The 24,976-nt window shown below is 53.0% G+C and overlaps 1 protein-coding gene across 1 annotated transcript in view; it reads right to left on the minus strand.

Moving 5' to 3' along the window:
- ZCCHC24 (zinc finger CCHC-type containing 24) overlaps window positions 1-24,976 on the minus strand; it is a 60,984-nt gene that overhangs the window by 29,574 nt on the left and 6,434 nt on the right. Inside the window, exon 2 of the mRNA XM_002922420.4 lies at window positions 19,123-19,323. Coding sequence (XP_002922466.2) covers window positions 19,123-19,323 — 201 coding nt within the window. The remainder of the gene's footprint in view (window positions 1-19,122; window positions 19,324-24,976) is intronic.

Genomic DNA, 24,976 nt, shown 5'->3' on the forward strand with positions numbered 1-24,976 from the left:
TCCTCCCTAGTGGCGTGAGGAGGTGGCCGCCGTCTAGCTCTTGAGCCAGCCAGGTGCAAAGTGCAAGAGGGCCCCGGCCGTGCGCCTCCAACCTGGGCTCGAATCCTGCCTCTGCGGCGACTGGGTGCACACACACCTGAGCCTCAGTTTCCCATCGCGCCAGGAGGAAGAATGACACCTCTGGGGCGGGAAGATTTAATGAGCTTAGGAATACAAAGTGCTTGGCCCAGAGTTGGGACCCAGGAACCAGCGGAGCTCGTCCTCATTACAGGGACACCTGCCTAAAAGTTCAGATGCCCACGGCCCCGATACTCTTCTTCCCCATCTTGCCAACCCTGTAAAAACCCAGGAAAGTGTCTGAAATCCCATAGCCCCCTCCTCCCTGCCCCCCGCTGTGACTATACATAAGCCCAGTCTCAAGCCAGGCTCAGCACGGCTCTGCAGGAGCACCCCTGGATGAGGCTGGCCTCCGCCCCATCCCAGTCCGTCAGCCTTTCCTGTATAGAATCTCAGTTAATCCTCTAACCAAAAAAAAATCTTGTTTTGGATCCACCAGTCCCCAGGGAGGAGCTTTCTCGAGGTGACACAGGGAGCACACACGCCCCACTGCTCCCAGCACACCCTCTGCCTCCCCGTTTCACAGCCTGACGTGCCCTGGTGCATGCCAGCACCAGTCCTGGGGGAGTGCAACGGAAGACGGTGTGGTCTGGCAGGCAGGAAACGGCCAGGGGAGGTCATGTGGGGCAGGGAGAGCCGCTCCTGGGCCTGGTGAATGCCGCCACGCTACTGGCCAGAAATGTGTGATCCTAAATTGCTGGGCTGGTCTCCGTCACCTCAGAGGGACTTGTCCTCTAGAAGGACTCTTGAATGTGGACTTGGTCCTCTAGAAGGTCCACGGCTCTGTGCAGAAAGCACGGCCTAAGGACTGGCTGGAGGGCGCCTGGCAGCAGCCGGACCCTTAGAGGAGTCCAGGCCTTGGGCACCAGCTCTATCGGGCAAGTCACCTCCTGTTTCTGGGCCTCAGTTTTCCCATCTGGAATGAGGGTGTGTGCATGTTTAGGGGCGGGGCTTTGGGTGGGATAGACTCTAATGTCTTGAGCCAAAGCTGGCACCCTGGGAGATGACAGCTCAGTTTTGAGATGGGGTCAATGCCCTAAGCAAGCTTCAGGTACTGCTACGGGCATAGCCCACCAGCCTATCCGCTGCAGGGTCAGACGTGGCCTCATACGCGCCCTGCCCTCCACTCCTCTGCCAAGGTGATACAACCGGAGCCGGAGCACAGAGAGCTCTGTGGGGTCTCTGCTCTCCCCACCCCCACTCCTTCCCCCAAGAGAGGCCGTCCAGGCCAAGCAGGGGAGGGGGCACGCGTCCAAGCTCGCACAATCACCACCTTGTCTTGGGGAGACAAAGGCCAGGCTCCGGGCCCTGGCGGCCAACTGCCTGGATGAAATGACAGATCACAGAGTTGCTGAATTTAGAATTTTTTTAAATGTTAGTACCATAATAGCTTAGATTCTTAGAATCCTTGAAAGTCAGTCTAATAATATGTTAGAATCGGAGATGCAGGGGATCTTCATTTTAAAGGACAATAATAACAGCAGGTTGAAATACAGAAAAGCATGGATGAGTGCAGAATCGCAGTCTCGACATGGAATGATTATAGAACCTCAGACTCTTAAAATCATACAATTCAGAATAACCAAGTGTCACAAGCATCCCGTGTAGAAGCCTACTTCCACAAAACAGTAACACTTTGTAATCATGCGATCTAAGAAATCTGGGATTGAACATCATAGAGTGTTAGAAGGGGGACTCCTGGAATGTTCATTTTTGAGTTTCATGGAATCTTGCCATCTTGCATTCCCAGGACTCAGAAGGACAATGATGGCTTGCTCACCTGCAGAGGCCTTTCCCCTGCACCTGCCTGAGCTCCCCACCCCTTCAGACCTGGGCAAAGGTGCTTCTGCTCAGCTACACACCAGAATCACCTGGAAAGCTGAAAAAATGTCATGGGTAGGCCTACCGCAGATTTCCTGAATCAGAATTTCCACACCAATTTTTAAAAAAATTCTCGAGGTGATCCTAATGAGAAGCTCCAATGGAGAATCACTGATCTGGTCCACCTTTCTTCCATGCTACAGGTAAGCAAACAGAATACAAGTAACTGGTCCAAGGACCACAGCAGTGGTCACTACACCAAGGTCAAGCCCCTTGGCCTTCCCTTGCTGCTTCTTTTTCTTTTTCTTTTTCTTTTTTTTTTTAAGGTTTTATTTATTTATTCGACAGAATAGAGACAGCAGCGAGAGAGGTAACACAAGCAGGGGGAGAGGGAGAGGAAGAAGCAGGCTCATAGCAAAGGAGCCTGACGTGGGGCTCGATCCCACAACGCCGGGATCACGCCCTGAGCCGAAGGCAGATGCTTAACCGCTGTGCCACCCAGGCGCCCCTCCCTTGCTTCTTCTACCTGGATCCCGCTGTCTCCAGGGGCCCTGTGCCCAACTCCCCCTTTCCCCAGGGGTGTTCCCAGTGGTCTTGGGGACCGAGTGGGCCAGGACAGAGTGAGACACCTGGAGGCTGCTGGACTCACAAAGCCAGCCCCTCCCTTCCCCCACCTGCATGCTGCAAGCCCTCTACAGCATTTCAAAGGGTGGCTGGAGGGACACTACCAAGGTCATCCAGGTCAATCCCCAGCCTCCAGAGAGGCCTGTAATGAAGAAATGCCCTAGGCATGGGGAGTCAGAAGCCTGGGGTCCTCGCTGTCACTAGCCTGCTCTGTGGTCTTAGACAAGTCACCTGGCCTATGTCAAAACAGTCTAAGGCAGAAAAGCTGGACAGAGAACTTCTAGAAATCCCTTCTAGCTCTGCCTCTTGGCCTCCTGCAACATGGCTACACATTTAAGGGGATGGGGGCCCTCAACATCCTTTGCTGGCTGGTTCCCAATTAGTAAGTTCCTTCTTATGTCCAACCCAAAACATTCCAGCCACTGTTTCAGCCTTTGCCTTTCTGCATGAAGATGGAGAGTCTGGGCACAGATGCCCTTCCCTTGCTCCAAGGCAATCCCCAGCTCTCCTGCACCCCAGCTGAGGATGCCCCCCTCCCCACCCCTGTTGCGGGTATGGCCAGCCTTGCTGACTCACAGGGGGGCTGCACTCCCAAACAAATGGGGGCGGCCTCATCAGGGGCTACCAAAGCCCAGAGGCTGTCAGAGCCTCTGTCTGTTCCCAGTTTGAATCTGATGAGCTCCTATCAGGGGCAGAAGCCCTGCTGGGCCAGAGTGCTTCCTAAAACGAGATGGGGATTTCCACCCAAGAACCCCTACTGGGCTAAGGAAAGGTGGCCCAAGAGGCAGGCTCAGAAATGGGGAAGTGGGAGCCCAGATATTCCTTAGAGCAAACTGTAATGTGCCCAAGAGTCACCCAGGAGTTTGTGAAAATGCCAACTCTGATTCAGCAGGTCTGGGGGAGGGCCCAAGGTGCTGCATTTCTGGCAAGCTCCTGGTGATGCTTCTGCTGGTCCACAGACCACACTTTGAGAAGCAAGCCTCTAGATGTTCATAAATAAAATCTTTTTATTCCGAAGAACCCTTTACTTTTGTTCAGCTTGGCTTACAACTCGTTCCAGCCCTGCTGGCCCGTGAGATCCACACTGCAGCTCGGAGGAGCAGATGGGATGTAAATCACTGCCCAGAAGGAGAAACTGAGGTATAGCAAGGACAAGGGGCTTATTCTAAGCCACCCACCTGGCTGTGCTCCCTCCTCTAAACTCCCCCACCCGTGGCTGGGTAGAACCACACAGCTTAGCAATGAGTGGCCTCACCCAGAGACTCCCTGTCCTGCAGAGTGTAGGCCTGGGGGTAGAAGCCAGCTCCTCTGCCCTGAGGCCTCTCGGGGGTCCCCAGGGAGCCCTCACTGAACTGTACTGGCTACTGATCTAGCTCCTGGTAGGCTGAATAGGTGGAACGGGGGGGGTTAGGAATCAGCCAGCCAGAGCCACGCTCCTTGGGCTCAAATCCCAGCTCTGCCCTTGGCTCCTGTGTGACCGTAGGGGAATTCCTTGATGTCTCTGAGGACACTGATGTTGTCCAAGGACTCAGCACGGTCCCTGGTACATGGAGGGTGCTCAGCCCGTCAGCTCCCTGCTTCCCCACATTCCGACTGAGTCTTGTCCATTTCTGCCTGCCTTCCTCACAAATTTATGAGAGCACAGCCTCCGAAGCAAGACTGCCTGGACTGCCTCTGTGCTGTGTGACGCCAGGCAAGCCACTTGCCCTCTCTGCGCAATGGGGAAAATAGGATCCCCAGCCCAGAGGGCTGCGGCAGGAAGTAGATGAGTCAACATGTGCGAAGTGCTTAGAGCCGCACCTGGACGTAGCGAACGCTCCCCACACGCAGCTAACGTGCTTTCTCACCCCTCCAGATGATGGCCCCAGCTCCGCAGCAGGTGCCTCAGCAGACACGGGCATCCAGCTCACGTTTGCTGAGTACTCACTGGGTACCAGGGCTTCCTGCGCCCACCCACTCCTGACCCAAGATCATAAGCAGAACACATAAGACGAAGCCGGTTGTGTGCGGATCTTTGGGGAACACAAAGGAGGGACTAACTAGTGAATGGAGAGAGCTCGAAAGGCCAGTGGGAGAAGGGGACACCCCCAACCCTGTTTGAGCTTCATGCTCCCCAGCAAGGGGCAGAGGGGCTTGGGCTTCTGGCAGCTTTTACTCCTTGTCATCATCCTCACCACCTTGGAAACACGACCCCCTCTTCCCCATCACCCCGATCTGTGGGATGAGAGACACCGGGTCCCATACAAAGCCTCCCTCCTAGGCCAAAGCCAGAGAAGCACCAGGATGCAAGGGAGCAAGGAAAGCCTCGGGCAAGAGGGGGGCACATGTTCTCCCACGGCCTGATCTTTGCCTGGGTCAGAGCACAGCAGGCACACCGTGCGTCCTGGTGGACAGAACCGTTCTTGTAGGCCGAGAGGGGCAGGGGGAAAGGCTGGGCCCTGGAATGGGGCCGACTTGGCCTGATGCTCACGAGCTGCGAGACAAGTTACTTAACCTCTCTGTGCTGCTTTGTTACAAAACAAGAGAAGGAAGAAAGGAAGTGAGGGGGAGATGAAGAGAGAGAAGAAGGTGAACCGACCGACTGCAGAAACAGCCCAGGCTAGAGTGAGAATCCCATCAGCCAGTGATGGAGGTGTTTTGTAAGGCAGGCAAGAGGGAGGTGTCATTTCCCCTGGCTCCCCACCCCACCCCATGGGCGTTCCTTCTCTGCCCCTGCTGCCCGATTTCTCTGCAGCCCAATCTTCAACATGGTGGGGAGAGAGCCCAGCTCTTAAAGGCAGGCCAGGTCAGTGGTGCCCAGTCCCCGAACCCAAAGGCTGGGCCACCTCCTTCCCCAAACAAGACCATGGGGCACAGGAGGACCCAGTGCAGGCTCTGTCCCTGGGCGCCACCCCAGACATGGTAGGAAGGGACGCTGCTGCCATCACAGATGTACCTCCAAGGCCCAGGCACAGAACAAGGCAGGTGCAGAAGCCCACATACCCTCTAGTCATTCAGGCAACGTTCTGTGGGCTGCACTTGGCTGCCTGATGGCCAGTGGGGCAAATGGCACAACTTGACAGTTTTCAAAACACATCTGGCTGCCTCACCACTCTTGGATCTCACGCATGCAGGTCCTGACACGGGATCCCTGGCTGACCCCATTTCAGAGGCTTCGGCAGTGTCGGGGCTCAAGGGCAGGACAGGCTTCGCCAGAGTTGAACAGCTACTGAGAAGCAGGCCTGGGACAAGAGCTGCCCGCAGAGCCCATGCGTGCCCCCTCTGCCGGCCAAGCAGACACAGCCCCCGCATGGGCCAGGCCCCCAGAAAGTAGGACGGAGGGTTGTGTGAGGGCCAGCCCAGGGCTAGGCAGGGCTCAGCGAGACAGGGTAGCGGCCAGGCAGGAGGTATGGGGGGGCGCAGGAGGATGCTCAACACGACAGAGGACCCGTGGGCTGGGCTGGGAGAAGGTGGAGAAACTGAGAGAGAATTACCAGCCAAGGGCATGGCACAGGCAACGTCCTGGGGCAGGGGAAAGCTCAGACCTCGAATGGCAAACCCAAGGGCCCTGCCTCCAGGAGCCTCGCTGGGCCCACATTCCAGGCCTGGGGCAGAGCAGAGCCCACTACATGAGGGGCCTGGTCTGTCCTCTGGGGACTAGATGGAGAGGCAGTACAGGTGAGAAGCCATTGAATGCCTGGGTTGGGGTGCTGGTTATGAAAAGTGGGGTTCTGAGAGGCGATTCTGTGGGTCTAGGATGGCTGGGGAAGGTGCCTGAGGGAGGGGGGTCCCGCTGGGCTCTGAAAGAGGGTAGGAGGGAAGAGATGAGGGAAGGGCGCTGCAGGGTTGGGGGGAATGGCACGAGCCAAGGCAGAGGCTGAGAGTCCCAGGTGTGCGTGCATACGCGCAGGTGCGCTGTGCACCTGTGTGTGTGGTTAAGCGGCCTGGCGGGGGTGGGGCAGGGAAAAGAAAAGAGGAAGGTTCCGTGCCCCTTGCGTCCTGGGCTGCTTCTGATCTACCTCACGCCAACCCTGTGAAGGCAGGCTCTTTACAAATGAGGGCCGATAAGGCTCGGGAGGCCCAGCAATTCCGTGCAGGACCGACTGCTGTGCAGTGCCAAGCTCTGTATCAGTTGCTTTGCCCACACATTTCCCACAAACACCCTACAAGGTGGGTGGGCCCATTTTACAGATGCCCGGGTGACGCTGTGCAACAAGCACAAGGCCACACGGCTGGGAAAGGGCAGAAGTGCGGACTGAGCCCAGCTCTGTGAGATTCCACCGCCTTGCCCTCTCTCTTCCTCAATGAGGTTGAGGGGGCTTGGGATGACCCTGTCAGAACCTTCCATGGTTCTGAGCTACTCCCAGAGGAAAACAACTGTGTGAGAGGGGCAGGCCAAGAGCCTGGCACAAAGGAGGCCATGGCTAGGTAAGGAATTAATGAGTGACTGAATGGGGTCCTTCAGGTGTTCAGAGGAAAGCAGTCCCTTTGGGCTTCGAGAATAGGAGAAATCAGAGAAGGCTGCCTGGAGGAAGTGACACTGGGGAGCCATTCAATCCAGGGATGCAACTGCTTGGCTCCAGCCCTCCATCCACTAAGACTTGCAGGTGGTTCAAGGACCAGGGATGGGTCCTGGCTCCCAGTTCTGCCAACCTCCCTGTCCCTCAGGGCCCAGGGGCAGAGGATTGAGAAGATATGGCCAACCGACACAGCAAGGTTGCTGGGGGCTCTGAGGCACCATCTGTGGTCCACTTAAAAGGAGAACTGGCAGCTGAGGATGTGAAACTGGCCCTCTTGGACTCTTTCCTGCCAGGCCTGGGAGAGCAGGAAGGATGTACAAGTGGCTGCCCAGGGAGCCCCCACGCCCTGCACCCCACCCTTCTGTCTGCCCCGCCCCCCACCCCACAGCTGCTCCCACTCGTCTGTGCTGGGGCCAGTACTTGGCTGGGCCATCCCTCGGCCTGGGCCAGAGGGGAGCTGGCAGCCCACAGGAGGTGCTGGGAATGTTCCAGCCAAGCCCAGCGCACTCCTCCTGGAGCACCCCCTTGGGCAAAATGGAGCCTCTAAGACCCAGCCCCTACCTTCCTGTCCTTCACACAAACCTGGGTGACCCAAAGTCCTGAGAGCCTGCCACTGCCCCCATCCCAAGGCTCCTGTCGATCACACAGCCCCTTTATGGTCCCTCCCAGTGGCAGCCCCCTCTGTGGGACCAGGATGGCATGGGAGGACCGGGCCCCCTCTGATTAAGCCCACAGCCCCGAAGCACTTTCTCAGACCTCTGGAATGTCTTAAAACAGCCTGAAACAGCCAAGCGTAACAGTAATGACGGTCATCACCACAGTCACAACAGCTAACACTTCATGTGTGTGTGAGGTGCCAGGTTCTCTGTTATGCACGACAGATGAGACAACTCATTTATTCTCACAACATTCCATGATCTTCATCTCACACAGGAGGAAACTGAGGCCCAGGAACAGTTCATTAATATTCCCAAAGACACGCAGCTAGTACATTCCAGGGCTGGGGGTCGAACCCAGGAGGCCTGGCGAAAGGGTCTGTGTTCAGAACTACCACGCCACAAGGACGGAGTCTCAGAAGAGGCTGCCACACTGGCTCTGGGGTCCTTCTCCAGCGTCAGCACCTATGCCAGTCAGGAAGCCCGCCACCGTCCCCCGTCAACACCCATGCTAGCTAACGTTCCCAAACACTTGAGACATTCCAGGTCCTGTGCCAAGCACCGGAACCTCACAGCCCAAGCCCCTCAGCCGGGCGGCCAGCCCCCAGGTCCGCAGGAACCCCTGCAAAACTACATACACACACAGGCCACCAGCCCCAGGCCGGCCCTTCCTCGCTGGAGTCACATAATGACGCTGTTTGTCTTCCCTTCTTCCCTCCCTCCCACCCTTCCTTCCTTCTTCTCCCCTCCTTCTTCCTTCCTCACTCTATTGATCCTTCATAACATGTACTCCTGGCCTGGTGCTGTGAGAACACCTCAGTTTCCCCAACAGCACACTGATGTCTCTGAACTAATCAAGAGTTCTGAGCCCAAGGTTCTGCAGGGAAAATTCTGCATACCCTCAGTCCCTCTCTGCGCCTCCCCTTCCCAGGCTCCAGTCCCTCTGGCCCCAGAGAAAACCCAGGCCTGCAGTGAGGTCAGGGCAGGAATGGGGAGCTGGAAACACCAGGCAGGGGTCAGACATGGGCTGGTGATCACAGCCCTCCCTGCCTCCTTCAGAGCCCTAGAGGGACCCCAGCCCACTCTGGCCTGGGGAGCAGTCCAAGGGCTGGGGTCCAGGGGCTGCAGAAATCAGGATGGGGGAGAAGGGGGCTTGGGCCAGCCTTTGCTCTCCCCTTGACTCTCGTCCCCCGCCTGAGCAAGACCCTGAAACTATTTACATGCCACCTCTAAGGTTTCAGCTGTTCTAGGATCGATTCTCTCCCTGCTCTATTTTTCTTCTTCTTTTGCAATCTCCAAGTAACCCGAGCTGCCAGATGGGTGGGGGCGATGATTGTTTTCTGTCTGACATCTGGATTTCATTAGCAGCCCTGGGCATGCTGACTCAGGAACGGCAGCTCCCCTGGGCTCAGGCCCTCCCCGGACCCCTCCCAGTGCCCGGCCCTTCACTGGACACAGGAGGCACAGGTGATGACACCCCTCAGACCTCCCTCAAAGATGTAAGCAGCCCCCTCCCCACCGCCACCAAGAACATCCCGGGACTGACAGAGCCTAAGAGCTTGGGGAATTTCTGCTCCCAGCTCAGCGTCTGATGGGCAGCTGCCAGGTGAGTGTAGCTGGGCCTGACCACCATGAAAGGTGGACAGAGGGCTTAGGGCAAGGACACCGGGTCCTGGATGTCCTGCCCTCATCCACACCCCAGCCTCCTCCATTCAGAGATGCTGAGTGGGCCATCAGGGCAGGGCGTCCTGCACGGACCCCAAATCGCAGATACATTTTGGAGATGAGGAAAGGTGGCCCAGAGTGGTCACCATGCCCCAGAGACGGTACCTTCTTACAGTGTCTGGAATTTGTCCCCTCACCTCCAACCTTTGCTCACCCTTCCTTGCCCAATATCTTGTCTTAACATCCGTCCACATTACTGGACTGGTTTTGTTTGTAGTCTTGCCTCCTCCAGCCCGGCCTCTGACCTGCCACAAGTGTAAGCTTTCAAAATGCCAATCGGAACATGTCACCTAAACCCTTGGATGGCTTCCCCCTGCCCTCCAGATAAAGTCCAAGTTTGTGAAGCTTGGCACGCAGGCCCTTCACCACCTGCTGTGGCCACACACCCCCCTCTCCTCCCCTCAGGCACCCAGCGCGCCAGCCACAGCCAAGCGCTCGCACTTCCCGGAAAGCATACCCTCATTATTTACACACTTGCTTGGAAGCCTTCCCCACCCCAGTTCTAGACTCCTCCTCTCAGAGACTTCACATGAAGCCCCAAGCCAAGCCGGTCCTTCACTGCGAACCTCAACCAGAGCCCCGGTCACCCTGAACAGCCCGCAGTCTTTCTGTCTATCCCACTGAGGACGGGGATGGGGCCTTACTGAACATTGTCCCAGCACACAGTAGGAGCTCAGAGAGGGCTGGGCGACTGTAGCACGTCCTGGGCCCAGCTCTATCCTGGACAGATCGTGGGTCGTGGGCACAGAGGTGGCACCGAGCCAAGGCCCCACCACAAACCCCCATACCCATGCAGGCTCAAGCACAGCTGGCTCAGAGCCAAATGCTGCCACGCAGGGCTTCACAGCCCTACACACTGGGGCACAGAAGCCAACATGAGAGGCACAGGTAAGCCTGCAGGTGGGTCCCGCAGACAGCAACCATGCCTCTCTCAGAGCCAGCTGGGCTTTTTGCTGCCACCAGAGCAGGCAGCCCCAACCCAGCCCGGCCTTCTTGACTGCACTGGGGGCTGCAGACACCCTGGGGCTGGACCAGTGTTGCAATCTTCCAGACACAACTTGGCCAGACCAGGTCTGTTATGGCCTCTCTCACATCGTCCTTGTCCCTCTTCATTCCCAGTAACCCATCTTTTTAAAGAACCCCGACTTTATGAAAACTAGGAATACACACTATGTGAACTAACTTGAATTTAAATAAAATCTAAAAACATTAAAAATAAATTTAAAAAAATAAAGAATCCTGACCTTCTGAGAATGACAACGGAGATCCAAGTCTGGAGTGCTAAGGCAGGTCATAGAACTTCATTTAAAAAACATGGGCTCTGGGAGCACCTGGGTGGCTCAATCAGTGGAGTGTCTGACTCTTGATTTCAGCGTAGGTCTTAAACTCAGGGTCGTGAGATCGAGCCCGATCCCCCTCACACTGCCCCCAGGACGTATGAGAAGCCCCATCAGTCCAGTGGCTGAACCCTGGACATCTCTCTCCACCCTTAAGATTGGAAAAGAATCATCTAACAGAGTACAAGGCTCCTGTACATTCTGTAATGTGTCCTGGGCCCAGCTCTGTCCTGGACAGATTATGGGTCGTGGGCACAGAGGTGGCACCGAGCCAAGCCCCCACCACAAACCCCCATACCCATGCAGGCTCAAGCACAGCTGGCTCAGAGCCAAATGCTGCCACTCAGGGCTTCACAGCCCTACACACTGGGGCACAGAAGCCAACATGAGAGGCACAGGTAAGCCTGCAGGTGGGTCCCGCAGGTGGCAACCATGCCTCTCTCAGAGCCACCTGGAATTTTTGCTGCCACCAGAGCAGGCAGCCCCAACCCAGCCCGGCCTTCCTGACTGCACTGGGGGCCACAGAGTGTCTCCTGGGTCCTGTGTGCCACGACCCAGGCTGTCGACAGTGAATGCCTAGGGTTCTGCACATTCTACCCCCAGTTGGACCATTTAAGATTTGAAAAGCATTCAGACCACTCAAAATCACCCCACAAAAGGAGAGACGAGAAAGGAGAAGAAAAAATGTTTGAAGAAATTACGGCTGAAAACTTCCCAAATCCAACAAAAACCTTAATCAACTCATCTAAGCAGCTCAACAGAGTCCAGGTAGGAAAAACACAAAGAGATCCACAAATAGACACATTGTAGTAAAACTGCTGAATGCTAAAACAAGGAGAAAATGTTGAAAGCAGCAAGAAAAAAATGACACGTCATTTATAGTGGAATTCCAACAATATTAACAACTGACTTCTCATCAGAAATGATGGCGGCCAGAGGGCAGTGGGGTAACATTCAGTGTGCTCAAAGGAGGAAAAAAAAACCTGTCAGACAAGAATTCTATACCCTGCAAAGCTATCTTTAAGAAATGAAAGTGAGATAAAAACTTTCCCAGATAAACAAACACAGGATTTCATTGCTGGCACACCAACCTTTCAAGGAATACTAAAGGAAGTTCTTCAGGCTGAAAGCAAGTGACCCCAGATGTAATGCAAATACACATGAAGAAACAAGGAGTTCCAATGAGGGGGTTATGTAATTATAAAATTCAGCACAAATCAATTTTTCTTTTCCTTTCTTCTCTTAGCTGATTTAAAAAGCAAATGTATAAAACAACAAATGTACATAACTGTACTATCTGTCCTATAACATTTGGAAATATAATATATTTGCCAATAATAGCACAGAGGAGGCAGGTGGAAGCAAATCTGTCTTGGGCTAAGGAAATGACTCCAGGTGGTAACTCGAGTCCACAGGAACAAATGAAGAAAGCTAGAAGCTGGAAATAAAATAAAAGGCCTAAAATGTCAAAAGCTATGGACACAGAACTGCTCTCTTTTCTTGTTCTAGCTTGTCTAAGACACATAAAATTACATAAAGTAATGATTATAACAAGTATTGTTGAACTGGCAACATACAAAGACGTAATACATATAACAATAATGCCACAAAAATCAGGAAAAGAGAATAGAGCTATAGAGTCGCATTTCTAGATCTCACTGGAATTAAGTTAGTATAAATCTGAAGAAGATTTTATATGTTATGATACGTAAAATAAGCCCCAGGGCACCTACTAAGGAAGCAGCTTAAAAAAGTGCAAAAAATCATTAAAGAAATCAAAATGTCACATTAGAAAAGTATCACTTAATGCAAATAAAGCAGTACAGGAGGAACAGAGGAACAAAAAAGGCATGAGTAATTCAGAAAACAAAAAATAAAACAGCAGACCTAACTCCAACTATATCAATAATTGCATATATCACAAGAGCATTAATCACAGCATTATCGATAATAGGAATGGATCAAACAATCCAAGTGAATAAAAAGTGAACCAGGATCCAACTACATGCTGTCTACAGTAAACACAATTCAGATCTAGAGATATGAACAGATTGAAAGTAGAATGAGGCACAGAGATCTATCATGTACACAGTAACCGTAAGGAAGCTGGCTCTACTCGTATCCGACAAATTAGACTTTATTTTTTTTAAAGATTTTATTTATTTATTTGACAGAGAGAGAGAGACAGCCAGTGAGAGGGAACACAAGCCAGGGGAGTGGGAGAGGAAGAAGCAGGCTCATAGCGGAGGAGCCTGATATGGGGCTCGATCCCATAACGCCGGGATCACGCCATGAGCCGAAGGCAGATGCCCAACGNATAGCGGAGGAGCCTGATATGGGGCTCGATCCCATAACGCCGGGATCACGCCCTGAGCCGAAGGCAGATGCCCAACAACTGCGCCACCCAGGCGCCCCACCGACAAATTAGACTTTAAAACAAAAAGTGTTACTAGTGGGGCACCTGGGTGGCACAGCAGTTAAGCGTCTGCCTTCGGCTCAGGGCGTGATTCCGGCGTTATGGGATCGAGCCCCACATCAGGCTCCTCCACTATAAGCCTGCTTCTTCCTCTCCCACTCCCCCGGCTTGTGTTCCCTCTCTCGCTGGCTGTCTCTATCTCTGTCAAATAAATAAATAAAATCTTTTTTAAAAAAAGTGTTACTAGAGATAAATAGGGACACTTCAGAACAATAAAAAGGATTAAATCATCAGAAAATACAACAAATAATAAACGTAGATGTCGCTAACAACAGAGCACCAAAATACATGCAGAATTGAAGAAAAAAATAGTTAATTGAACAATAATAGAGATTTCAACACTCCTACACTTACGGTAATGGTTACAAGAATGAGGCAGAACATCAGCAAGGGGACAGAACACACCAACAATACTGTAAACCAACTAGACCTAATAGACACCTACAGAACACTCCAACCACCGACAGCAGAATTCATTCTTCTCAAGTGCCCGTGAACCATTCTTAAGGACAGTCCACATGCTATGAAACCAACCACAACAAATTTAGGAGCACTAAAATAATATAAAGTATGTTCTCTGACCACAATGGAATTAAAGGAGAAATCATTTTTAAAACACATTTGGGAAACTTGCAAATATGTGCATATTAAACAACACACTTCTATATAACCAATGGGTCACAGAAGAAGTCACAGGGAAAATCAGAAAATACTCTGTGATGAATGAAAAGGAAGGTACAACACACAGAATTATGGGATGCAGCTCAGAGGAAAATTTATACCTGTGAGTATCTACATTAAACATGGAAGAAAGATGTAAAATCAATAAGCGAACTTTCCATCTCAAGAAACTAGACAAAGAAGAGCAAACTAAACCTAAAACAAGCTAAGGAAGGAAATAATAAAGATTAGAATGAAGAATTGAAAGTGAAGACTCAAAGAGCTATCTGCACACCCATGTTCATAGCAGCATTATTCATAGTAGCCAAAAGGTGGAAGCAATCCAGTTGTCCATTGATGGATAATTAGATAAAATGTGGACTACACACACACACACACACACACACACACACAGAGGAATATTATTTGGCCTTAAAAAAGAAAGAACTTTTGAAATCTTGTTACAACGTGAATGAACCTTGAGGACTTTATGCTAAGGGAAATAAGCCAATCACAAAATGATTCCACTTATATGAGGTCCTTAGAGTAGTGAAATTCACAGCAACAGAAAGTAGAATGGTAGTTGCCAGGGGTTGGGGGAGGGAAAATGAGGGTTTACTGCTTAATGGGTACAAAGTTTCACACAGAGAGAGAGAGAGAGAGAGTTAGTTCCATGGATGGATGGTGGTGATGGTTGCCCAACAATGTGAATATACAGTTGACCCTTGAACCATGTGGAGGTTGAGGTGCCAACCCCTGGAGCAGTCAAAAATCTGTATAACTCTTGACTCCCCAAAACTTAACTACTAATAGCCTTACCAATAACAGAGTCAAGTAACCCATATTTTGCATGTTACATGTATTCTATACTGTATATAATAAGCTTTGCTAGAGAAAGGAGAATTTTATCAAGAAAATCATAAAGAAGAGAAAATGGTTTTTGTACTGTATTGTATTTACCAAAAAAAAAAAAATCCATGTATGCATTCAAACCAATGTGGTTCAAGGGTTAACTGTCCTTAGTACCACTGAATTGTACATGTAAGAATAATTAAGATGGTAAATTTTATGTTGTAAAAATTTTACCACAATTTTTTGAAAGATTTGAGTGAAAAGTAATGTAATAGAGAACAGAAAAACAGTACAGGAAGTCAATTAAACCAAAAGTTGTCTCTCTGAAAAGATCAACAAAATTGACAAACTTTTAGCTAGAGTGACCAAGGGGGAAAAAAAGAGAGAAGACTCAAATTATAAGAATCAGAAAGAAAGAGGGGGACATTATAACTGACCTTACGGAAATGAAAATGATTATAAGAGAATATTGTTTCTCAAGATTTTATTTATTTATTTGACAGAGAGAGAGAGAGACAGCCAGCGAGAGAGGGAACAGAAGCAGGGGGAGTGGGAGAGGAAGAAGCAGGCTCCCAGCAGAAAAGCCTGATGCGGAGCTCGATCCCAGAACGCTGGGATCACGCCCTGAGCCGAAGGCAGACGAGTAACGACTGCGCCACCCAGGCGCCCTGATTATAAGAGAACATTATGAACAACTGTATGCCAATAAATTTGATAACTTAGATTAAACAAATTCTGCAAAATACACAAACTACAGAAGCTGACTCAAGAAGAAATAGAAAATCTGAATAGACCTATAACACAAAAAGAGATTAAATGTGTAATTTAAAAAATCTACCCACAAAAGAAAGCCCAAGCTCATATGGCTTCACAGGCGAATTCTACCAAACATTTAAAGAAGAATTATTTTTTTAAAGATTTTATTTATTTATTTATTTATTTATTTAAGAGAGAAAGAGAGAGCATGAGGGGGGCAGAGGGAGAAGCAGACTCCCCGCTCAGCAAGGAGCTCGATGTGAGACTGGATCCCAGGACCCTGAGATCATGACCTGAGTCGAAGGCAGACACTTAACAAACTGAGCCACCCAGGCACCCCTAAAGAAGAATTAATATTAATTCTTCACAAACTCTTCCAGAAAACAGAACAGGATAGAACACGTCCCAAATTATGGAACTGATAAATGCTACTATGTGGATGAACCTTGAAAGCAATACGCCAAGTGAAAGAATCCAGTGACAAAAGACCATATATTACATGAGTCTATCTAGATGAGATGTCCAGGATAGGCAGATCTATAGAGATAGAAAGTAGATTATGGGTTACTAGGAGTTGGGGAACCAGGGGGTGGTGATAGTAGAGTACGAGGTTTCCCTCTGAGGTGATGACAGTGTTCTACAATTGGGGCTCCTGGCTGGCTCAGTCGGTAGAGCATGCAACTCTCGATCTCAGGGTCATGAGTTCAAGCCCCACACTGGCTGTAGAGATTACTTCAATCAATAAGATCTTTTTAAAAAATGTTCTGTAATTGATTGTGGTAATGGCTGAGCAGCTCTGTGAATATACTGAAAATCATTGACTCGTACACTTTAAATGTGTCAATTACATGGTATGTGAATTGTATCTCCCTAAAGGTGTTACCAAAACAAGCATTCCCACTCCACTTTTAAATATTATATATGCTGAGCTCATAGTATGTCATTTGAAATATAGGTTTCCATGGCTTGTCTGCCCATTCCCTCATTCCAGAAGACTTATACTGAGCACCTGCTGTGTGTGGTATCTTGGGCCAGCATGGGGGTACAGAGATGCCTCCAGCCCAGCACCTGCCCGTGGAACTTGTGGTCAGGTGAGGGGTGGGGAACATCTAATTATGTTCCAGCCTGCCAAAATACCTTGTGCCTTGCCAAATAGGCACACTCTCCATTGTTACCCAAGGGAGAAAGAAACAATGCTAGCCAACGTTTATTAAGTGCTTACTGTATGCCAGACACTGTGCTAAGCATTTTCCATGCATTACTTCCTTGAATCCTCACGTTACGATGTGTTAGTGTTCTCGTTAGCTTTGTTTTACAGATGATGAAATTCTCATGAAAGGTGGAAGGAGGTTGTTGGGCCTGCAGGAGTCTCTGATAGAATCAGGTTTGAGGTGGACCTGGAAGAGGGCCTCTACCAGCTCAAGAAGGAAACTGAGGCCCCACAGGCCATGGGCGTCTCAGCCTGGATGGGTATGGACGCTCAAGAAAGCAAAGAGCACTGAGGTCCCAAGACTGGGGTGTTCTCATAGGCATCCTGCCCTCTCCCCAGCACTTCAGCTCTCTGAGACTCTGTTTCTTCACCTGTAAAATGGGGCCGGTACTCCTTCTGCAGAAGAGTTAAGAGCCCAGCACGAGTGAACATGCTACGTAATCCATATAAAGGAATATAAAGGAAGAACCAGGATTTGTACTGTGCTGGAAATCGAGAGGCAGTGACATGAGGGACCCTCTGCCCCCACATTTAGGAGAGCTCTGGCCCCTCTGGAGAGAGGACCGGGCATGCACACACACTCACACGCACACCCTCACCTCTGCCTTGTCATCCCTTGCCTTTGGATACTGGTCACCCTTCTTCCAGCAACCTGCCAAGCCCACTCAAGCCCTCCTTCTCCTGGAAGCTTTCCCAGGCTGCCATCTCAGCACAGGCACACCTCCTCGGAGCCCCCAAGATCCCCTGTTGGTGTCTGAATGTCACCTGCCGGCCGGGGTTAAAATTCCAGCTCCTCCTCAGACTGGCTCGATGATACCATGTGAGTGGTTAACTCACACACAGCATCACATAGCAAGAGGCTAATGAGAGACTTGACACACTGGGTAATTGTGAGCACATGCTGTAGGCAGGAGATGATGGGGGAAGTTTCCAAGGTACACGGTAAGTGACTGAGAGTCCCCTCGCAGGGGCTCAGCTGGGGAAGGTACAAGGGGCTGCTGCCTGGGTGGGCCAGGGTCACATCCTTGAGGACCAACCAGATCCTTACCTGCCTGTTTGCGCCTCATCCCATCCGGGGAACCCCTGGGGGGGTAGGGGCCTTACCCCACGCTGAGATCTCCACATGCCAAAGGCTCCTGGCTTACTGAGTATACTGAGGGCAGACAGGGCCCACTGGAGGGTGGGGTCTGGAGCACAGCCATCAGTGGGCCAGCTCCCGTACTCAGGGTCAGGGGCGGGCTTCTCTTGGCCAAGGGTGGGGGGAGGCTGAGGTCACTGGTATACACAAATCCCTAGGACTTTTACTAAAATGCAGTGACGGGTTGGGCCTAAGAGTCTGCATTTCTAACAAGCTCTCAGGCGATCCCAACGCAGCTGTGCCCAGCCATACTTTCTGCAGCAAGGACCTAAAGCATGGCACAGCTCTTTCTGAGCAGAGCAATGAGCAACAAACACATGTCGGCCTCCCATTGGTCCAGAGGCACCCAGCCCCACCCAACCACACCCTGAGCTTCCACCATCTGGAGGGTAAGACTACATGGATTTTCTGAGTTTCCAGGATCCCATTTCCATTACATATGTAAAATAGAAGTAAAAATACACTTTATGAAAACATTAGAAAATATGGAAAAATAATAGGAAAAAGAACCACAGATCACCTTGTACTGTATTTAAAATGACCTTAACCTCTCTCCCCAGGATGCCAAAGCCATGTCTGTCAGTCAGGGGTCACTCCGTGAGGGGGATCTGCCCCCAGAAGCCCCACACTGTCACAGCGAAGCACTGGGTGGGAGACGGGGCTGTTCCCCACACTCTCCACCTCCTGGCCCCCTTCCCACCCCAAGAGAGATGCCTGGCTTGCATTGCCTGAGGCCTTCACCCAGACCTACCCTGGGGGTACCAAGTCGGGGCAAGGCCCTCTCCCCTCCCCCTCACAGGCAGGAGACTGAGGAAGCACACTGCTGCAGAGGAGGGAGAGGTGGGGTCTGGGGGAGGGGATGCACATCTGGATTCCTGGCCCAGAGCCCGCATTCCTTCCCTGTGAGTGTGAGGAGATGGGGTCTCTCTCGGGAGAACTGCGAGGAGGCTGCTGGCCCCCGTCCTGCCCCACTGTAACAGGACCCACCCTGGCAGGAAGACTGGTGGAGATGTGAAGGCCCAGAACCTCATTTTGGGGCCCCTCACCCCAATTGCTCACTAGCCAGGGCAGTCCCAGGCTGGGGCTCTGTCCCATCCGCACCAGCCAGCCTGCCTCAGAAATACCAGAGGGGAGAAGAAGGTGGAGACCATAGGGCCACACAGCCACTTGCTCGTGGGAGAGGCCCTGGGGCGGGGAGTTGGCGGGGGGGCTGTTCTGGCTGTTCTACCCAGGGAAGCGGGGCCCCCTTACCTGGGGGCAGTCCTTGATGTAGTGTCCTTTGTTGAAGCACAGGTGGCACAGGTAGTTGGGTGGGGGCCTCTTGCTGGGCTTGCGGGTCTCAGAGGTGAGCGTCAGGTCTGAGAAGTGCTCAGTGAGGGAGCTGAGGCCATCGGCGATGTTGTTGAGGGAGCCGTAGGGCGAGGCGCTCTTGTATACGCTGCTGCTCAGTGCCTGCAGGGGGACAGAGGCCGTGAGGGCTCCCCAGGCCTGGGCACACTCGTGTGCAGCTCGGCCTCCGTATGGGCACGCACACGCACACTTGTGAATTCACACTGACTCTTTCGCTGCCCGGGGGCTCCGGCCTCCTGGAACTTGAGTTCATATCCTAACTCTAGTTGTACGTCTATGGGCGAGCCAGGGAACCGCTCTGGGCCCCAGTGGCCCTGTCTGGAAAACAGGAGTAATGACGGCCACCTCCTAGGGGTCCTCTGAGGCTAAAGTGAGGTCACTTTATTTCCCACCCGGCCCTTAGGAACCACTCGGTGATGAGGAGGGGGAGGAAGAACATGGGCTCTTTACACACCGCCAGGAGGTAAGAAGGCGTAGCACAAAGCAACCTGTTACATCTGGGGCTCTGCCTTTTACTCGTGTGTGACTTTAAACAAGTCACTTATCTCTGAGCTGACTCAGTTTCCCCATCTTAAAAGAAAGAGGAGCATCAGCTTATAGGATTGTTTCCATTGTACAGAAGAGAAGACTGAGGTTCAGCGCTCTGTCTGGTTTCCTGTGGCACAAGGCCTGTGTAGATGGTGTCCCCGGGAGCCCCGAGGCTGGCCCAGGCCCGCCCTCTGGGAGCCCGGGAGGAAGTGGCCCACCTCTCCCACCTCTCCCACCTCCAGTTGACAGGAACCAGATGTCTTGCCTGGCTTCAAAGCAGACGCTGCCAGGCCCCCTCCTGGTGTATATAGCCTCTATTTATAGGAGTCACGGGCTCTGGGCAGCCAGGCACACTGGAATTTAGCAAAGGTGGGGCCTGTGGTGAGGCTGGCAGGGAGCAGCTGTGGTCCCCTTTTCCTGAGGCAAGGCCAAGGCTGTAAAGAAGCAGCTCCTCCAGGAGGGTCAATGACAAACCTGAGCATGGGGCCTGGGCATCCTCTGGTCCCAGCTCAGGTGCTCAAGGGCTCCAGGAGGGAACCATAGACCTTGGGGAGCCTTGGGTCTAATGGGAAGACAGCCTTGTTCCTGGAAGTCCCCGGGCCACTAGGGGAAGAGAGCCCCTGAGTGGAAGTGGCCTCAGGCTCCCTTATGAAGATGGGGCAGACGGAGGCTCAGAGTGGGCACAGTCCTTCCTGTGCCCCCTCAGTGTGGGCAGGGAGGGAGGGGAGCTGAGAACAGGCCCCAGGAAATCAGGTAGCCCTCCCCCAACCAGGACAGATGCCACCCCTCACACATGTATACCTCAGCCTCCCTACTTGTTCCATCTCTAGGGGCCTGGCATTCCTTCCTAGAGGACACAGCCCTCACCATCTGGGGACCACCACTCTTCTTGGCTCCCTGGACACCCTGCTATGTGGCCCGGGGCCAGTCCTTTCCTTCTCCGGGCCTCTGTTCCCTCTCCTATAGGTTTAGACTGGAGTCTAGAATCTGGGAAAAAAGAAGACACAGACACCATGTCCAAGGCATCCGGGCCAAACACACAGTCAACCTATGATGTCTGGGCACGAAACTCAGAGGCGGCCAATGACCATCCCCAGTCTACCACTGCCCGGGGCTTCCACGAAACCCAGGACCGGTGGGAAGCATCACACAAACTTGCATTCAGGCTGAGGGCGATTCTCCAGCTCTCAGAGGCGCCAAGAGAGAGCCAAGAGAGAGCGGTCCTGACAGGCAGAGGGTCTCCCATCCCTGGAGGTGTGCGAGCCAATTCTGGACAACCTTAAGGGGCGTGGGGAGGGGTCCGATGGCCGTGGGATTTGACGATACCAGTCACATCTACTGAGCACCGACAATGTCCCAGGTACTGGAAACTGTACACTTATTAAGATAGCCGACGTTCGCCACAACCCTATGAGTCACTGTCCCATTTTACAGATGAGGTGAGTGTGTCCAAACTTGCATTGAATGCCTTGAGAAACTCTGAACACACACAGTTCTCTAGGCCCCACCTTGGACCCACGTACTGAGGCCGCCACCCGGGGCCGAGAGCCTGGAGCCGACAGTTGCATGGTGGCAGGAGATACACCACACAGAATCGACCACGTTCGTTATGTTCGTAAGCATACGGTTCCGTGGCACGAAGGACATTCCCGTGACTGTGCGACCATCACCACCGTCCACTTCCCGTACTTTTTCATGGTCCCAAACTGAAACTCTCTCCTGCTGACACGCTAACTCCCCCCTCGTCCTCCCCCCTGCCCAGATCTGCATGTTCGAGCTCCCTGGGGCAGTCTGTCCAGACCGCCCGACCCTACCTGGCCTCGGGAGCACCTGGACTGTCCAGCCACCCAGGTCTCTCCTTCACTTGAGTGGAGGCCTCTCCTCACCCAATCTGGCCGGAGGGAGGACAGCATCACCACAGCCTCCCGGAGAAAAGTTCATCCAAACAAGAAACTCCAAGCTCCAAATGGTGTGACTCACCCTCACGGCTGGGAAATGCAATTTCACAAATAACAACCCTCTTCATTTTTTCCCCCCGTTCTTTCTTTTCTTTTCTCTCTCTCTCTCTCTCTCTCTTTTTTTTTCCTGGATAAGATTTAAGCAAATTCACAGGAATCGGGGCTGTTTTGGCAGCAAACTGTCAAGAGGAAGGGGAAGTCTGGTGGGTGCCAAAAAGTGCATGAATTATACCCTGAACAGCCTCTCCCCCGTCTTGCGGCCACACTGCCCTGCCCACGGGTGACCCCTCGGGCGTCCCTGGGCAGCCAGAGGCCTCCAAGCAGACTGTCCTCTCTGCAGCAGCCCGCACCCCCCACCTCAGGAGGGTCACAGCTTCTGTCCTAGGAGCAGCTCTGGGTAGAGAAGCGAGGTCAGAGCTCTCCTCTTCACTGCCTTTCCCCCCTCTCCTGTGCTCTGGCAAGTCCCTCCTGGTGGCCCCAGCTCCCTTCCCCCAGCCCCAATTCTGCACCTTTGAGCAGAAAGGACAGAGCAGACAGCTGACCCAACCACTCTCACGTTCCAGATGGAGAAACTGAGGCCCAGAGAAGCCCGGGGCACAGACCAGGGAAAACAGCCAGGCCTGAGGGCCACGAGTCCTGCTTGCCGGCTGGCTAAAAGGGTGGGTGGGGCAGCAAGCTGTTTCCTCTTTGAAGCCCCAAGGAGATCTGGCCATGGAGGTGAAAGGCAAGTCGCCTCTCAGCCCTTTCCACGGCCTGTGGGGACTGACGGCGCAGAGGCCTGGACACGCCGTGTTCCCTCCCCTCCGGCTGCAGAGTCAGGCCTGGCCTCGGGCTTCCCATCTGTAAACTGCTACCTGGAACATCGGCAACACGGACGATCCCTGCAGTCCTGCTTTCTCAAGGTCCAGACACCAGCTACTGAAAGACACCCCCAGAGCCCGACACACGGAGGGCACTTGGTCACCATGGGTGCCACTTGTTTTGAGTCCTGCTGCCTAGAGCCGGAGGGGGAGGCCCAGCGGGAGCGGCCCTTCATCAGTTAGCTCCTAACCCCCAAACAGCCATGCTGCTCCTCCTGGTGTCCCATGGGGCACCTGCTTTCCCCCTCTGGTTATACACAGGCTTTCCCCCCCAGAATGCCCTCTCTGTGTCCATCCAACCTCCTCCGGGACCTGACTCTTGATCTGGTCATAACTCTAGTGGGGTGGCCTTGAACCCACCCCTTCCTCTTACTTGGGCCTCAGGCCCCAAGGGACAGTGTGAAAAGCACAGACTCAGGTGCTCCGGAGCCCCGGCCTCAGATGCCCCTGCCTCCTCCGGAGGCCTCCCGGACCTCACGGCCATAGCCCTGTCCATCAGGGCTAGGCTGGGCAGGGGTCACCCCATGACTCTGCTGCTCTTGACTGAAGGAGCTCCGAAGCCTCTTCATTTCCCCCACACGGCTGGACATAACGAAAGGCAAAGATTCTGCAACATTCCGTCACCCCCAGAGCCCAGACTGCTTCTGCCGTTCCTCACACCTGCCACTGTCCTGGGTGCAGATAATCACAGGCAGAGAAGCCTGGGAGCCCCACTTGACAGACGAGGTAATGAATGCCCTAGCACCTTAAAGATCTAGCTTGGGGGTCTCCGAGTTGCCATGGACTAAGTTGAAGGCACTCTCACCCCAGATTAAGCTGTTCTGGGCACCGGTTGAGGGCAACCCCACTACTGGGGTGGGTGGAAGCCATGGGCCCAAATCACCAGCCTGAAGGAAGAGACCACCTCTCCCTCCGCCCTACTCTCAGCAACTAGCTTGAAGTGTGGGATCCTCATACCATGTCTGGGGGACAGAGATTCGGACTCCTGCCCATTGCTGGAACTTCTCCAAGGCTCTGGCTTGGCTTTTGGGGAAAGTTAGAGGGGAAGACGCTGAAATCTATTCTGATCCTGCCTGTGTCACAGACTTCACTGGATCCTTTCCCTTTCTTGGTTTTCTTATACCTGCAAGAACACTATTTGGATGGGCATTATTGGCTCCATTTTACAGAGCTGGAAACTGTGGCTCAGAGAGACTGAGTAACTTGCCCGAGGTAAAGCAGCCAGCATGTGGCTAAGGGGAGATTCACACGCAGACCAGCTGGCCTCTTCCATTTCAGTTCCCACATGGCCTCCAAGGCTTGGCTTCTCAACTACAGCAAAGAGAGCCAGAGGAAAACACAGGCGTGGACCATTCTCCCTGGGCCTGCGACTTCATATCACCAAGCCCCTCGACCCTACAAGCTGAGGCATCACCTTCTCTGGGTGGCATGAGGGGTCTGGGCCCTCCAGCTGGGGGGTTCTGTGGAGGGACCTGGGGCGCGGAGGCAGAGACTGCCAGGGCTGACTCAACCTGCCATGCCGTGCTTTCTCCTTCCCCCCTCCCAGGACAGGAAGAGGGCACAGCGAGAGGGGGCAGACAGGAGTTAGGGCAAGTGCAGAGAAGCCTCCTCTAGGGAGAGGAAAGCAGTGCAGAGAAGAGAGGAGAGTCAGCCTGCAGAGGTGGGAGCACACCTGCAGAAAAGGACACGGCAGTGGACAAGGCCATGAGAAGGGGAGCGTCTGAGAAAGCATGGCCAGAGCGAAGGCTGAGTCCTGCCCCCCACCCCAGGCCAGAGACCCCAGCTCTTCTTTCGTCAGCTGGACAACTGCTTTCTTATCCCAAAAAGTCACCCCACACCCCCTTCCAGACACACAGACACACACGCATGCACACGTGCACACACATACACACCCACACCCCCCTCTTTAACACAAGAAACCATTCATTTCACAAATGGCTCCACCCCTTTGCCAAAGGGATCTGCACTTCCTCTACCCTAGGGTCTGTCTGGGGCTCCAGCCCCCAGAGTCACCCACCCACCCCCCATCACAGGAACAGGTGGACGCGTGCTCTGCTCAGGAAGAAAAGGAGATGACCCGTTGGCAGAGCAAGGGGTTGGCGGATGGAAAAGTGAATTCACACCTTGACTAAAAATTTCTCAGGTGTGGTCAGAGTCCAGCTTGGCTCAGGTTTCCAGAGTCCGAAGCTGACCTGTGGGCCAGGAAGGTGGCAGGGCTAGCTGTCGCCAGAGGCAGCAACCCCTCGCCCAAGACCCCCAAGGGCGCCACGGCCTCCAGGAGGCCCATTCACCCACACAGGCCAAACACAATTCCCATACGCAGCCGGAGCTCAGCAAAAGATTCTAACTTAAATAAGCGGCCCGTGTGCCTTTTGGTAGGGGGTGGGGAGAGAGAAATGGGGAAAAGAC

The sequence above is a fragment of the Ailuropoda melanoleuca genome, chromosome 6 (genome assembly GCF_002007445.2).
Source record: "Ailuropoda melanoleuca isolate Jingjing chromosome 6, ASM200744v2, whole genome shotgun sequence".
NCBI classification, from domain to species: Eukaryota; Metazoa; Chordata; class Mammalia; order Carnivora; family Ursidae; genus Ailuropoda; species Ailuropoda melanoleuca.